Source organism: Chelonia mydas, chromosome 1 (genome assembly GCF_015237465.2).
Source record: "Chelonia mydas isolate rCheMyd1 chromosome 1, rCheMyd1.pri.v2, whole genome shotgun sequence".
NCBI lineage: Eukaryota > Metazoa > Chordata > Testudines > Cheloniidae > Chelonia > Chelonia mydas.
Window position 1 is genome coordinate 166,402,487 of NC_057849.1, and position 15,941 is coordinate 166,418,427.

Here is a 15,941-nt window from a genome sequence, read left to right on the forward strand (position 1 = left end):
TTATTTTTCTCAAATTCTGCATCACTAATATACGAGACAGTACTGAATTTGCACCATATAAGATACATCATTAAAACATTACAGGGTTTGTCTTTTTTTTTTTTAACCACCACTAGTAAACCAAGCTCTTGAAAAACACTAAGTTAAACCGTAATTTAAGTAATTTAATAAGCAGGCATTGGACCTCAATGACAGCACTCACAATAACAATACTCTTCACACACCTGTGAAACATCTGTTTAACAGGTTTCAGAGTAGCAGCCGTGTTAGTCTGTATCCACAAAAAGAAAAGGAGACTAACAAATTCATTTGAGCATAAGCTTTCATGAGCTACAGCTCACTTCATCGGATGTTTAACAGCATCCAGCTGCCAGGACAGTGCCTTGAACCAGTGTCACAACAGTAGGAACATAATATATACCCACAATGCCAGGCTCCACTCTGGGGATTTTAAATTACACAGTTTGATTCTGTACAGGGTCTTTCATTCAAATTACACCTATGAGTTTATATTGGCACAGAGAGGGCCAACAACTGCTGAAACAAATGCACATTTCTCTCTAGCAGTTTTTCTTCTGAGACATTTGTGTGTCTGGACACAATACAACCACCCCTCTCTACGCAGGCCGTCCTTTGTGTAGAGCAGTCACATTCAGCCACACAAGCGACACAGCCCCCAAGGCACTTCAGCCCACCCGTTCCCTGGGTGACAGGCAGGTCCGGCCACCCCAGCGCCCACTCGCCCCCACCCCAGAAAGCCCAGCCGGCGCCCCCGGGTTACTTACATTCTCGGTGTCGCGTTCATTCACCGTAGGCGAGGGAGTTCTAGTGGACATTTAGTGTGTGCTTTTGGGAGTAGATCCTGCATATTGTCATAATTCCATTAAAATCATTGTAGTTATGGCAGTTTACATCAGCTGAAGATCTGCCTTTTGGACTCTAGTTTTAAATTACTTATTCAGGTTAGGAAAACATGCTGAACCTGAAGTTTTCAAGGGCACTCCTTCCCCAGATATGCTGGATATACTCCTTCCCCAAGAATGCTGAACTGTAGTGGGATGTTTGGTTTGGGATTTGAGTGGGGTTTCTCTTTTGGTTTAGACAGAGGTTCACTATAATTTTCTGTAGATAGGCATTTTCTAAGTGATGATAGAAAGAAATAGCCATGTTTGTAATGCCACTATACACGTACGTTCACTGTGAGTTTTATTGTGCTCCAATTAGGTTTGGTGACTTTGTAGATATTAGTGAAGGCCTTCACATTCCGAGGACAAGTTTTTGCTTCCAGTATGAAGTGACAGCAGCCCATAATGTCCAAACCAGCCAGTCTGAGTCTATACGAAGGTTTCAGGGTGTGTCTCTGCCAGTTCACTTAAAGGTAAGTAATGCATTCAGTACAAATATTCTTTGCTTAGGGCAGGAAGGAGTGGAAGAAATCTTTTTACATGTCTTCAAATCCTTAGCATATGCAGTGCCAATATCTTGTCATAGTTGTGTTGAGAATAGGGTGACCAGATGTCCCGATTTTATAGGGACAGTCCTGATTTTGGGGGCTTTTTCTTATATAGGCAACTATTACGCCCCACCCCCGTCCCGATTTTTTACACTTGCTATCTGGTCACCCTAGGTGAGAAGTAGATGAGTGGAAGGCCCAGAGAGTGATTACTTTAGGAGTGTCAAGGCTCTGGTTTCCTGGGCACTATTTTAGATATTTAGTCAAAACTCTTTAATACAGACCAGGCTCTGTGGCATTAGTTTGTTTTTTTTAAAATATACTTGTCTTCCAGTACAGTTATTTTAGTCATGTCATTTCTGGAAAGGTTCTATAATTGTCCATCACATTTTTCTTGTTCATGTGGTTACTGAGAATGTTTCCTCCAAGGGAAATGGCAGACTGTCTATTAACTCTTTTAAATGAGTGAAATTTCGCTGCACATCATTCCAAAGTGGAAAATAAGAATTGCCATTCAGAATCAGACCTCTGGTTCCTCTAGTTCAGTGTTCTGTCTATAATCATCTATACCAGATGATTCAGAAACAGGTGCAAAAAACTCTGTAGTGACAGTTATGGAATATCTTGCCCATAGAGTAAAGTTCTTTCTAACCTCCATTAGTTAACTTCTGGCTTATGTTCTGCATCATGGCCCTATCTATACGGGGAGTGCCAAGTTCCAGTTTTAGCACCTGTCTCTTCTTTTCTCACACTCTTCCTCTCACACATACGCACACCTTCCTAAATTGTTTACTTATGTTTTGGGGGCTACCGTTAGTCTTATATTAGCCCAAATTTCTCTGCCTCAGTTGCCAGCAGAGCAGGGTAGGAGCTTTTGCCCCTATTGAGAGCCAGATCAGCTGTCCATGGGCTAATCCTTTAATGTATGCAAGATCATCTGGGGGGTCTCAACCTAGTGGCCTCGTGGCCTTCATTTTTTTGCTGAGAGCAGTTTATTGCAGAAGCTATAACTTAGAAAATGTCTTGCTTAAAAGGGGTTTTTAAATTATCAAAATACTTAACAGCAGTGGATACCTCAAGCCTTTCAGTCACAGAATGTGTGGTGTGGTTAATGGGCAGTGTGATTTTTTTTTTTTCCCCCACAGAGGTCTGTTAACGTGTATAAACCCTAACACTGGCTGACACTTAATTGCTGGGAAGGGTACTTCTCTGTCTCCTCTATAATTCACCACAACTTCCCTCTGCTGACACTGCTGTTGTAAGTGTGAATGAGAGGTCAATTTTATGAATTTGCAGAGGTGCCAGTTAGATTTTTAAAGCTGAAATTGAACAAACTAGATTTGCCAGTTTGAGAAGTGTTGAGGCCAATATTGACATAGAATTTAATTAGGGAAACCACTTTTTATTGAGTCTAGGGAACGCTAGCTTGCTAATGAGCGTTAGGTTCTTTTCAGGTCAAGTTTTACCTTGGAGCATTTCTCAGATCAGCACACTTTAATTATTCTTAATCAATCCACAGTTTATTAATTCACCGAGAATCTCACTATATAGTCAACAGTTCATAAATCCAGTTTAGATACAGCAAATGTTCTAGGTGTGTGCTAAACACAAGATACACAGTCTTCTAAGCAATTAATAAAGACTACTGTTGAGGTCAATCACTTACACCAAGAACAAAACAAATTGTCAAGATTTCTTATTACATCATAATATTCAGTTATCAGTTCTTTAGTGCCTTTAATACATTTGTCACACTTCAAATAATTCACCAAGGATTAAGGATGCACTTGTCTTAAGGCATTTTTGTGAATGTGGTCCCTACTATTGGAATTGTTTTGGTATGAAAGGGGAATGTTTAAAATGTCAAAAGTAACTGCTTCAAGTTACTGTGTTTCTCTGTCAGTCCACTTTGCTTGGGCTTATAAAGGAGAATGTATATTGCATTACTTAGGCTTGGTCTACACAACCAACTGACCTAACCTGCCCATGTAGACCGCGCTGTGTTAATGGAAGGGCTTCTACTATTGACGTAGCTATCGCTTCTCGGGGAGATTGAGTATCTATGCTGACAGGAGAGCTTCTTCCATTGGCGTAGGTAGTGTCTTCACTAAGTGCTAAAGCAATGCAGCTACAGTCCTGTAAATGTAGACGAGCCGTTCATTTAAATCCAAAATATGGTTACTTAAGATCTCACTTGAAAGAGTGTAGATTCAATCAGATAACGCTGTTAATGTTAAAGAACAGAAAGAGAAATACAATCTCTGAAACGAAATCTCACTGCTGCTTAGTCCTGTTAACCCTTGGATGCGGGGTGTTCTTCTTTTCCCTTCGGGGGCCTATCGTGCAACAGCCAGAAAAGTTGATCTTGTGTGGTCTGAAAGGTCTTCCACTTCACACATTTAAATTGTCATGCTTAGTAAAAACAATAGCTTGGGAAATGTTTTGGAGGTGTGGCATATCAAGTGTTACATTCTGAGAGTCTTTCACATGGCTACTCTGGGTATCTGTAGCACTTCTGGATTCTTCAGTGTCTCTGTGGTTTTGGTCAACTCTTCTTCTTAGTGCTGTAACCCTGGAGAAGGAAAGAGGCAGCCCACATGGATTCCGCGAGCTCTAGGGTCCCATATGGTGATCTCAATTTATATATCCTGTTTCAGGGTTCGCTGGAGGAGGGCAGTCTTATTTTTTTATTGGACCCTGGCCAAAAGTTGCTCTCAGCTTTCAATTTATAGTTTCTCTGCTACTTCAGTTGGTGTCCAGTAGATGGCAATGGTGTATAATTAGAGCAAGGCAACATCATTTTGATGAATAGTAAGTTAATTGAAAAATGTATTTTTGGGGCACTGAAACTGGTCACAAATTTCAGTTGTTTGGTAAATAATTTCTTTGTATATTTAAAAAAAAAAAGAGGAAAAGATTTTGAAAATCAAAACAGTTGGTTTTGACCACTTTGAAAGTTCAGTTTCAACATTTCATTTTGAAATGACGTTTAGATTAGAAATTTAGTTAACTTTTTTTAAAAAATGGAAACGGTGAAAAGCATGTGAAAACAACCCAATATGAAAGGAAAAAAAATCATTTCAGGGTGAATGAACTGAGAAATCAATTATTTGCTCAACTTCAGAACAAATTTTGATCCTTTTTTGTTGGAGTCTTTTTATGTTTGATTAATTTGAAGGTATTTCTGAATTCTCTGGACTATTATTTGGAATTCCTCTTCCCTTATTAAGCAATTTCTATTATTATTTCCAAGCTTTGCATAGGTTAAGTGCTCATAGCTTTCAATATTTCCCTTCTTATGCCATATTTAGACTGCATCAATCATTTATACAGAAAACAAAATCCTTTATATTTCCTGTGAATTTGGGGAACATAATCAGTACATTATTTTAATTGTATAGAATACCTAATACAGAACAAGAGAATTGTCTTGAAGAAACAGGACAAATTATTTACTAAAAAAGAAATATATCTGGTTTATAAAGAAGACAAATATACAGAATCTAATTTAAGGAAGATTTTATATATTGAACTTGTTGGGGTATCAGAAAAGTTTGGCCTCTGAAACTTGCACCTTTTGGTTCACCCACTGTTCCTAGCTCGTTTAAATCTACATTTTTTTATACTCCTCTCTAAAACTTGATTAATTTCTAGAAATTAATGGGCCATGTGCATAGGCAATCAGGATGCTACCCTTGTTTGTCAGCCTTTGGTAGATTCTTTATAGTTGAGGGGGGTGGCGGAGAGAGAGAAGTTCCATCTTCTTTTGCGTAATGACTAACAATAGTTTGTAGATGTTGTTTAAGTGTTGCCTATTCCTGATGTAATAAAGATTCTTTTGACAATGTTTCTGTAAAATGAGGATTGTTGGTCTTTTATGCTGAGCAAATAAAGATGTGCAACTTGTAACCTAGTTTTGTATTCTTGCTAAGGAAATAGTGAGTGTTTTATGCTTAAAGGGGCAGGGAGAGAGCTTATGACTGTTAACAGAATATTCAAGACACATTTGACATTTATACATTTTACACCAGAAAAGATATAAAGAAGGCCCCAATCCTGTCAACATTTCTATATTTGCTTAAATATATTCATGTGAATAGGCCCATTGACTTCAGTGGGACTATTCATATGTGTGTTTGCATGATAATATCCAAGTGTGCAAGAGAGAGATACGTTTCCAACTGGACAGGTAATAAAAATTAACTAATTTCAACATGAGCAATCAAACTGCCTGTATTTTTAGTTTTGTTTACAGTGTTGGTGTAGTCATACCTTTCCCAGACTAGAAGAAGCTTGTCTCTCTCACAAATTGAATAAAAGATATTACCTCACATTTGCCACAGGACCTGATTTCAGTTTAATTATAAGTAATTCACTGCACTAATTCACTTTTTTCCAGGCTCATCACACAGTATGGCGAAGATTGCTGGAAAGGTCTCGGAGACTGGTAAGTTGAAGTAGCAGCTAAATACACAGCTTTAATGACTTCTTTTTCTTAAAGTAAAAGATAATCATAATTGGAGGATACATACAAGAACATATTTATTTAAAGGAAGGAATCCAGGCCAAATCTTAAGAAAAATTGAATGCTGCATTAGAGTATAAATAAATAATCTAATTGTTTTTGTAAGAAGGAAAACATTTGAACTTTGTGGAAGCCTGAGTTGCATTAAAAATATTTCTCTGGGGTACTACAGATCATGGAACTTGGATGATATGTGTATGTGATTGCAGATTTTGTCAGTATGGAATTTTTGGTAGAATCATAGAATATCAGGGTTGGAAGGGACCTCAGGAGGTCATCTAGTCCAACCCCCTGCTCAAAGCAGGACCAATCCCCAATTAAATCATCCCAGCCAGGGCTTTGTCAAACCTGACCTTAAAAACTTCTAAGGAAGGAGATTCCACCACCTCCCTAGCTAACGCATTCCAGTGTTTCACCACCTTCCTAGTGAAAAAGTTTTTCCTAATATCCAACCTAAATCTCCCCCACTGCAACTTGAGACCATTACTCCTTGTTCTGTCTTCTGCTACCACTGAGAATAGTCTAGATCCATCCTCTTTGGAACCACCTTTCAAGTAGTTGAAAGCAGCTATCAAATCTCCCCTCATTCTTCTCTTCTGTAGACTAAACAATCCCAGTTCCCTCAGCCTCTCCTCGTAAGTCATGTGTTCCAGACCCCTAATCATTTTTGTTGCCCTCCGCTGGACTCTCTCCAATCTTTCCACATCCTCCTTGTAGTGTGGGGCCCAAAACTGGACACAGTACTCCAGATGAGGCCTCACCAATGTCGAATGGAGGGGAACGATCACGTCCCTCTATCTGCTGGCAATGCCCCTACTTATACATCCCAAAATGCCATTGGCCTTCTTGGCAACAAGGGCACACTGTTGACTCATATCCATCTTCTCGTCCACTGTAACCCCTAGGTCCTTTTCTGCAGAACTGCTGCTGAGCCATTCGGTCCCTAGTCTGTAGCGGTGCATTGGATTCTTCCATCCTAAGTGCAGGACTTTGCACTTGTCCTTGTTGAACCTCATCAGATTTCTTTTGGCCCAATCCTCCAATTTGTCTAGGTCCCTCTGTATCCTATCCCTACCCTCCAGCGTATCTACCACTCCTCCCAATTTATTGTCGTCTGCAAACTTGCTGAGGGTGCAATCCACACCATCCTCCAGATCATTACTGAAGATATTAAACAAAACCAGCCCCAGGACCGACCCTTGAGGCACTCTGCTTGATACTGGCTGCCAACTAAACATGGAGCCATTGATCACTACCCGTTGAGCCCGACAATCTAGCCAATTTTCTACCCACCTTCTTTAACTTGCTGATAAGAATACTATGGGAGACAGTGTCAAAAGCTTTGCTAAAGTCAAGGAACACCACATCGACTGCTTTCCCTTCATCCACAGAACCAGTTATGTCGTCATAGAAGGCAATTAGATTAGTCAGGCATGACTTGCCTTTGGTGAATCCATGGTGACTCTTCCTGATCACTTTCCTCTCCTCTAAGTGCTTCAGAATTGATTCCTTGAGGACCTGCTCCATGATTTTTCCAGGGACTGAGGTGAGGCTGACTGGCCTGTAGTTCCCAGGATCCTCCTTCTTCCCTTTTTTAAAGATGGGCACTACATTAGCCTTTTTCCAGTCGTCCGGGACTTGCCCAGATCGCCATGAGTTTTCAAAGATAATTGCCAATGGCTCTGCAATCACATCCGCCAACTCCTTTAGCACTCTCGGATGCAGTGCTTCTGGCCCCATGGATTTGTGCACGTCCAGCTTTTCTAAATAGTCCCGAACCACTTCTTTCTCCACAGAGGGCTGGTCACCTCCTCCCCATGCTGTGCTGCCCAGTGCAGTAGTCTGGGAGCTGACCTTGTTCGTGAAGACAGAGGCAAAAACAAGCATTGAGTATATTAGCTTTTTCCACATCCTCTGTCACTAGGTTCCCTCCCTCATTCAGTAAGGGGCTCACACTTCCCTTGACTTTCTTCTTGTTGCCAACATACCTGAAGAAACCCTTCTTGTTACTCTTAACATCTCTTGCTAGCTTGCAACTCCAGGTGTGATTTGGCCTTCCTGATTTCACTCCTGCATGCTCGAGCAATATTTTTATACTCATCCCTGGTCATTTGTCCAATCTTCCACTTCTTGTAAGCTTCTTTTTTGTGTTTAAGATCAGCAAGGATTCCACTGTTAAGCCAAGCTGGCTGCCTGCCCTATTTACTATTCTTTCTACACATCGGGATGGTTTGTCCCTCTAACCTCAATAAGGATTCTTTAAAATACAGCCAGCTCTCCTGGACTCCTTTCCCCCTCATGTTATTCTCCCAGGTGATCTTGCCCATCAGTTCCCTGAGGGAGTCAGTCTGCTTTTCTGAAGTCCAGGGTTTGTATTCTGCTTCTTTCCTTTCTTCCCTGTGTCAGGATCCTGAACTCGACCATCTCATGGTCACTGCCTCCCAGGTTCCCATCCACTTTTGCTTCCCCTACTAAATCTTCCTGGTTTGTGAGCAGCAGGTCAAGAAGAGCTCTGTCCCTAGTTGGTTCCTCCAGCGCTTGCACCAGGAGATTGTCCCCTACGCTTTCCAAAAACTTCCTGGATTGTCTGTGCACCGCTGTCTTGCTCTCCCAGCAGATATCAGGGTGATTGAAGTCTCCCATGAGAACCAGGGCATGCAATCTAGTAGCTTCTGCGAGTTGCCGGAAGAAAGCCTCGTCCACCTCATCCCCCTGGTCCGGTGGTCTATAGCAGACTCCCACCACAACATCACTCTTGGTGCTCACACTTCTAAACTTAATCCAGAGACTCTCAGGTTTTTCTGCAGTTTCATACCAGAGCTCTGAGCAGTCATACTGCTTTCTTACATACAATGCAACTCCCCCACCTTTTCTCCCCTGCCTGTCCTTCCTGAACAGCTTATATCCGTTCATGATAGTACTCCAGTCATGGGAGTTATCCCACCAAGTCTCTGTTATTCCAGTCACATCATAATTCCTTGACTTTGCCAGGACTTTCAGTTCTCCCGGCTTGTTTCCCAGGCTTTGTGCATAGGCACTTGAGATAAACCACTGATCGCCCCTCTTTCTCAGTATGAGGCAGGAGCCCTCCCCTCTCACATGCTCCTGCTTGTGCTTCCTCCCGGTATCCCACTTACCTCAGTGCTTTAGTCTCCTTCTCGCGGTGAACCTAGTTTAAAGCCCTCCTCACTAGGTTAGCCAGCCTGCTCGCGAAGATGCTTTTCCCTCTCTTCGTTAGGTGGAGCCCGTCTCGGCCTAGCTCTCCTCCTTCTTGGAACACCATCCCATGGTCAAAGAATCCAAAGCCTTCTCTCCGACACCACCTGTGTAGCCATTCGTTGACTTCCACGACGGTCTCTACCCAGGCCTTTTCCTTCCACGGGGAGGATGGACGAGAACACCTTGCGCCTCAAACTCCTTTATCCTTCTTCCCAGAGCCACGTAGTCTGCAGTGATCCGCTCAAGGTCATTCTTGGCAGTATCATCGGTGCCCACGTGGAGAAGCAGGAAGGGGTAGCGATCCAAGGGCTTGATGAGTCTCGGCAGTCTCTCCGTCACATCGCGAATCTTAGCTCCTGACAAGCAGCAGACTTCTCGGTTTTCCCAATTGGGGCAGCAGATAGATGACTCAGTCCCCCTGAGGAGAGAGTCCCCGACCACCATCACCCGTCTCCTTCTCTTGGGAGTGGTGATCGTGGAACCCCCAACCCTAGGACAGTGCATCTTATGCCTTCCAACTGGCGGAGTCTCCTTCGGCTCCCTTCCCTCACGTGAATAGTCTCTTTGTAAGCTCCTATTAAGTAACTTTAAAGAATTGACATTTTTCAAAATTTCTAAAAGATGAGGAAAATAGAATGTTAGCATCTTTGTATTTTTATTTTTTCTACATGTTTAAGGTTATATGTGGAATCTGAAATGAAGATTTAGCATGAACTTGAAATACAAGTAATACTGAAAAAAAGCAATTTAGTGTTCTAACTGTACACAGACATCTGAGTTAAAAATAAATACAGGAGCTGTGTGCCTCATGTATAACAAGACAAATGAGTCAATTTTTTCACTCGCGTCCAAGGAAGAAGGCTGATACTAGGGGTGAGCCTATATAGAAGCTAATGGAAGCCAAAAGGGGAAATGATTGCATTAATTTAAATGTGAGGATAACCGGAAAGAGTTCTAAAAAGTAAAATGTGCCTGGTGTAAGGAAAGGAAGTTTCCTGTTAACATTCAATCTGGAAGAGAGGACTGGAAAGTAATAGTGAAGCCAGTCGAAGGAAGCATTTACAGTGGCTGAATAAATACAAAAACCATGTTCATGGAATAAAGGAAGTGGAACCCTACTTGTAACATCTAGATATTACCAAATTTCCCCCAAGTTTAGTTAAGATTAAATAGTAAAATTTTCAGACTCTTAAAACTCCAAAGCCAATATTCTGCTTGCTGTTTGAATAGCAGTAGAGAAAAAGCATATCACATCTGTTCCGCAGTCCGCTAATTAAGAAGCATGCTCAAGGCTAACATATGGTACAATAGAGAATCCATTTATCTGACCCTCCATTATCCATATTAACCGGACAACCAGTGCACGCTCTCCTGTGGCCGCTAGATGCCGCTGAAGCACTGCACTTTTCCATTCTCTGGTTTATCTTGATTTTTGATTATCTGATCTGGCCCCAGTCCCAGGGGCAGCAAGTTTGTATAATTTTTGGTGGTGCCCAGAACAGCTCCAAGTCCCACCCCCCCACACCTGCCTTGTAAGCCGATATATATTTTTAAAAATAATATAAAAATGTGAGAGGTCTGGGGTGGTGCTGGTGATGAGGGGTTCACAGTGCAGGAGGGGGCTCAGGGCTGGGGCAGAGGGTTAGGGTGTGGGGGGATGAGGGCTTTGGCTGGGGCTGAGGATGAGGCGTTTGAGGGGTGGGAGGGGCTCAGGGCTAGGGCTGAGGATTGGGGTGCAGGGGAGTGAGGGCTCTGGCTGGGGGTATGGGCTCTGGGGTGGGGCAGGGCCAGGGCTAAGGAGTTTGGGGTGCAGGCAGGCTGTCCTGGGGCCCCCCTCTTCCCTCCCGGCCGCACGCTTACCTCGCCCCAATGTCACTGCACATGCTCCTAGGGCCCCTCTCAGGTCCAGGAATCCCCCTCGCCTCCCCTGTGGTGGGTGACTGTGGGGGGGAGGCTGCCATCACATGTCCTCCTCCTCCCCTGCTGCTGCCCCTCACTGTAGCCTCACTGGCGGTGGGGGTTGGGGCTGCCCCTTGCCCAGTATGGGGCAGGAGTGGTGGCTGCGAGCAGGGGGGCCCCTGTGCTGGTGGAGGGTCCTGCCGGAAAAGGGAAGTGTCCGAGGCGAAAGGGCAGGGTCAGGGTCAGTCTGTCGTGGCACTAGTGAATGGGGGGTACTAGGACCCTGCGGCAGCAGTTGATGCTGGGAGCCAGCAGATCAGAGCGTAGAGGGGAGCTGCAGGGGGGCAGCCACCTGCTTGAGGCAGGGATGCTCCAGGGCCCTCGGGAGGCGCACGGGGACAGCAAGGGGGGAGGCGCACATGGGCGGCAAGCGGGGATGGGGGATAGACCTGACCCCAAGCATTGGTGGAGTTGGGCTCCAGGTCCTGAATATTGCTGGAGTCCGGGCACCATGGGCCCATATAACTCGCCGCCCCTGCCCAGTCCCAGTTAGATAGGATAAACAGGGTTCTGCTGGTTCTTATAAACCAGTTTGAAAGTGTTTTCAATTCATATTGTTTAATTTTAAAGACAGTAGTACTTCTTGCTGTACACTATCCTTGCTCAAGTATAGTACAGCGGAAGGGGAGAATGTACAGGGTGTGGTGAGAGAATGAAACTATACTTAACCCAACCCTCCCCCCCCCCCCCAACACTGATGTTTTGCAGGTTATTGAAGATGGCAGTCTGGAAGCAAAAGATGGAAGTCTGGAAGCAAAAACTGTATCAACATAATTCTTAATTTTCATGTGTAAATTAATCAAATAAAAATGTTTTGGACATGTCTTGTGTGTTATGTATAAAGATAAAATGCCAAGTTCAATCCTGATTGTTAACTCAGTTGAACAAAGTTAAATCAGGGATAAATTTAAGGCTAATATCTCAATTGACTTACTTGATTTTCCACATCTGTTAAAACTATAATTAGATCTGAACTAAAGTTTGAAAAGAGTGAGACACGAATGTTTCGTGTCTGGTAACACTCAGCTCATCCATGGCATTTTCATGATCCAAGATTCTGATAAACCTTTATTCTGTGAGTATTCTATTCCATAAATATCCCAGCTTGGTACACAGAAAATAAGTGAACCACTAACACAGAAAATAAGTGAGCTAGTCCATCTGTACAAATTTGATGTATTTTCTTTTCATTCAGTAACATGCAAAACAATTTTTGCTTAGTATTTGTTTCATCTGCCATGAAAAAAAAAACAACTTTGTATCCACTGAAATGCTAGTTCAATTTCTTACCAAAATTATTCCCCAGTGGAATGTCACAAAATGTACATCTCCTACAATAACAAGTCAAAGAAAATTATTTTTTTCTTCCATTTGCAAAAGCACACAAGTGTCACAAAAATCTTTGCTGCTTCTGATCTCTGGTGTCTTGTACATTAATAGCAATAGGTAATAAACCTAAATCACTTAAAAATGGAAGTAAGTTCTTTTGTCATCAAACTGCTTGTAATTCTTTTTAAGACCTCTCCTTCCCCAGAAAGGGAGCTCTAGAATAGTGTCCAATTGTTATCAATTACCTGTCAGCATTTTTAGATGCATAATCTCTGAATCTCTCCATGTCCTCTGTGTTCTTTGAGGCATTGTTAGTATTCAGCTGCTAAAACAAAAGCAGTTAATGTCTTATGTAAAAACCATTTCCCTTAACTAGCAGGGAGGTATGTTGGAACTCCCAGCCCTCCATGTAATAAGAGTCTTTATTTTTTTTAGATTGTTTATGTGGTTGACTATACAAATCCTCAAGAGATTCTGCTGAAAAGAGAGTGTCAAAATTTCATTTTCCTTTGGCTCAGAAGCTTTTTTCTTGGCCAGAAAAGAATTTGAGTCATACTTACTGTAACATTTTATTTAGCAAATGCATTCTTTAAATTCTGTCCCACTGACTCCTTTACCATTAGGTATACTTTTGAAATTTAACTTGCTTTCTTAACAAACTGATGTCACAGATTAGCAAAAGAACAAACATGCAATAAAATATATTTAACTAGAAATATCTCTTCTAATTAGTGGGACCATTAATTATAATCATGTCAGTATACTTAGGATATGTCTACACCGCAAAGAAGTTAGCCCGTGCCAGCCAACTCAGGCTTGCGGGGCACTTGCTGCCTGGCTGTTTCATTGCTGTATAGACTTTCGGGCATGGAGACTGAGCTCTGGGACTTTCCCACTCCATAAATTCTCTATAATCCTGTTTTGATAGTTTCAGATAATTAAGGTTTGGTTAAGCAAGGTTGTACTGTATAATTCTAGTGTGGGAATATTCCTGGTTCACTTAAAGGGACTTTGACCTTGTATATTTAAATTTTTTTTATATTTATTCATAACTTTAGAATCATAGACTCTGTCTACCAAATTAGGCATAGGGCATGTTCTACATTCCATAGGCTTGTACAATGATAAAATACAGCTCTCAGTAAATTGCATATTACCATTTTTTAGCTAGTGAAGTTCTGGCTTGGAAGAATATCTTTTGATAAATATGGCCTCTGAAGTAAACTGCAGTGCTGTATTTTCTTTGCCTGGGTAACTAGGTTTTGTTTTCTGTATAAAATAGCCGAACATGTCAGAATTGGCTCTTAATTTTCACAAAACCTATGAAAGTGTGATTATTTTTTTCCCAAGTGTTCTAAATGCAGTGGTTAAACATTATGGGGAGATCACTAAAATAACTTGATTCCTGAACGAACCTGATTTGAATAGAGATGGGTTGACAAGATGGTGGTTCTATTTGGTTCTGGACTATTGGTAATATTCAGATTTGGGTGTTAGACAGAATTAGGAGTGGGTTTGGATTCAATGGCACTGAAATATTCTGAGACTTCCACCATGAATGGAGATCTTGTGACTGAATTTTGAGTTTTCAATTAGATTTATAATCAAATTCCATTTTTGAGTAAAATAAATCCCTCCCCCCCCCAATTTTACAAGTTTTAGAACTGATGTTCAAAAAGTTTGGTCCACATTTAAAAAAAAAAAAATTCCTGAAAAATCTTGTAACTTTTTTGTTGTTACTAGCTCTGCTTGGGACCTCGGCTGTCCTTGTGTGATTTCCATCATCTGAGCCAAAATCATGCCAGAATCTGTCCTTGTGAGATTTCAACTACATCTGAATCACAAGCTCAAATGTGCTTGGGATTTAAATTCAACCTGGAACCAAAACTGCAGATGAAGGCTTAGATCTGGGAAAGTGAATATGAACTTTGTCAGTTGGCAAAGGTTGTTTTCATGGCTCTGAAATTTGGATCAACTGTTGATATGAAAGTAAGTTCCTAGAGGTGATACACTAGTCAGCTAATGCATTGGTCTTGTCCCCTCGGTCTGATAACTATATGAGGTTAAAGATAGGGGGAATGCAGCTATAAGCAGAGGGAGAGTTCCTTCTCCTTTGCTTTTTCCTGGCTTGGATGATCATTGTTCATCCAGGGCTCCCTCTCTGCATATTCTGCCTGTCTCATGGAGTGAGCACTTCTCAGGCAGGAGAATGTGGGGTGGGAACTGGCTCACAAGTTTATTGGGGCTTTCAGATCTCCTACCTACTAGGTAGAGTATTAGCAGCATCTTTGGGAGAAGAGGCTTCCCCACCCCAATCAGTTTCATGAATGTGTCCTGTCACCTGCTCCTCCTCCTCTCAAGGGGAGAGAGGAAGAAGACCTCATTGTGAAGGCTGCAAAGCAGGAACAAGGGACAGGAGAGAAGACATCCGTATTTCCCTATAGCCACTGCCCCTCACCATCTCCTCTAGACTCCAGTGGGAAGAAAGCCCGGGACAACCAACCTTGTCAGCTCTCTCTCCTCCATGACACTCCATTGTGGGTGGAGGGAGTGGGGAAGTGAATGCAGGGTCAGATGAGAGTAGTGAGGGATGGAAGAATGGGAATGGAAAGGGGTGACAGGCAAATTTAGAGAGTGGTGGAGGTGGGGGGGGTTAGTTAGGTGAATGAAAGGTGGGATTGAAACAGTTAAACAGTGAGATTGAAAATCTGATTCTAAGGGAAGTGATGGTGAGTGGGAAAAGAATTGCAGAATAAAGAGAAAAAGGTGGAGGAAACTGAAGGAAATGAAGGGAAGAGCTGAACGCTTGACCCCTAGTAAGATAATTTTTGGTTTTATATAAAAGTGTGGTGCCAAAATATTGCAATAGAATTCCCATTAATGTTTGCTCCAGAGGTCAGGGTCCATGTTTGGATCGAATGTTGATGCTTGAGAGACCTCATTTTAGGTGTATTTAGGAAAACATGAGTATTCTTATGGATAGAAAGCACATTGTTTTTATTATGCAGGCTTCCTGGTTTGGGGTCAATATGTTAATAGGACCTAACATGCCTCTGACAAGTTGGTCAAATATTAAATTTGTTTGGTTTTCATAAAATATTCTGAACTATTTTGAGTTCTTCAAAAGTGTAGGAGATTGCATCAGGGATTTCACCATTTTCCTGTGGGAAGGGTCCTCAGACCTTCCATTTTATTAGTGGTGTTTACATCAATGCAGATTCTCATCCTGGTCAAATCTAAATCCCGCCATTTATAGGAGTGATGGTTGGGAGCATCAGGGATGTGCCTCCTATCAACCCCAGCTTCAAATTAGGGCTGTCAAGCAATTAAAAAAACTAATTGGGATTAACTGCAGTTTTAATTGCTCTGTTAATAACAGAATACCATTTATTTAAATATTTTGGATGTTTTTTACATTTTCAAATATATTGATTACAATACAGAATACCAAGTGTA

General features: G+C 41.9%; 1 protein-coding gene across 2 annotated transcripts in view; it reads left to right on the forward strand.

Moving 5' to 3' along the window:
• MRPL39 (mitochondrial ribosomal protein L39) overlaps nt 1-11,980 on the forward strand; it is a 28,795-nt gene extending 16,815 nt beyond the window's left edge. For both annotated transcript variants that reach the window (XM_043538328.1, XM_037905686.2), the window contains 3 exons: nt 1,225-1,378; nt 5,853-5,900; nt 11,865-11,980. In XM_043538328.1, the coding sequence (XP_043394263.1) occupies nt 1,225-1,378; nt 5,853-5,900; nt 11,865-11,930 (268 nt within the window). In that variant the 3' untranslated portion in view covers nt 11,931-11,980. The remainder of the gene's footprint in view (nt 1-1,224; nt 1,379-5,852; nt 5,901-11,864) is intronic.
• The last annotated feature ends 3,961 nt before the right edge of the window (nt 11,981-15,941 follow it).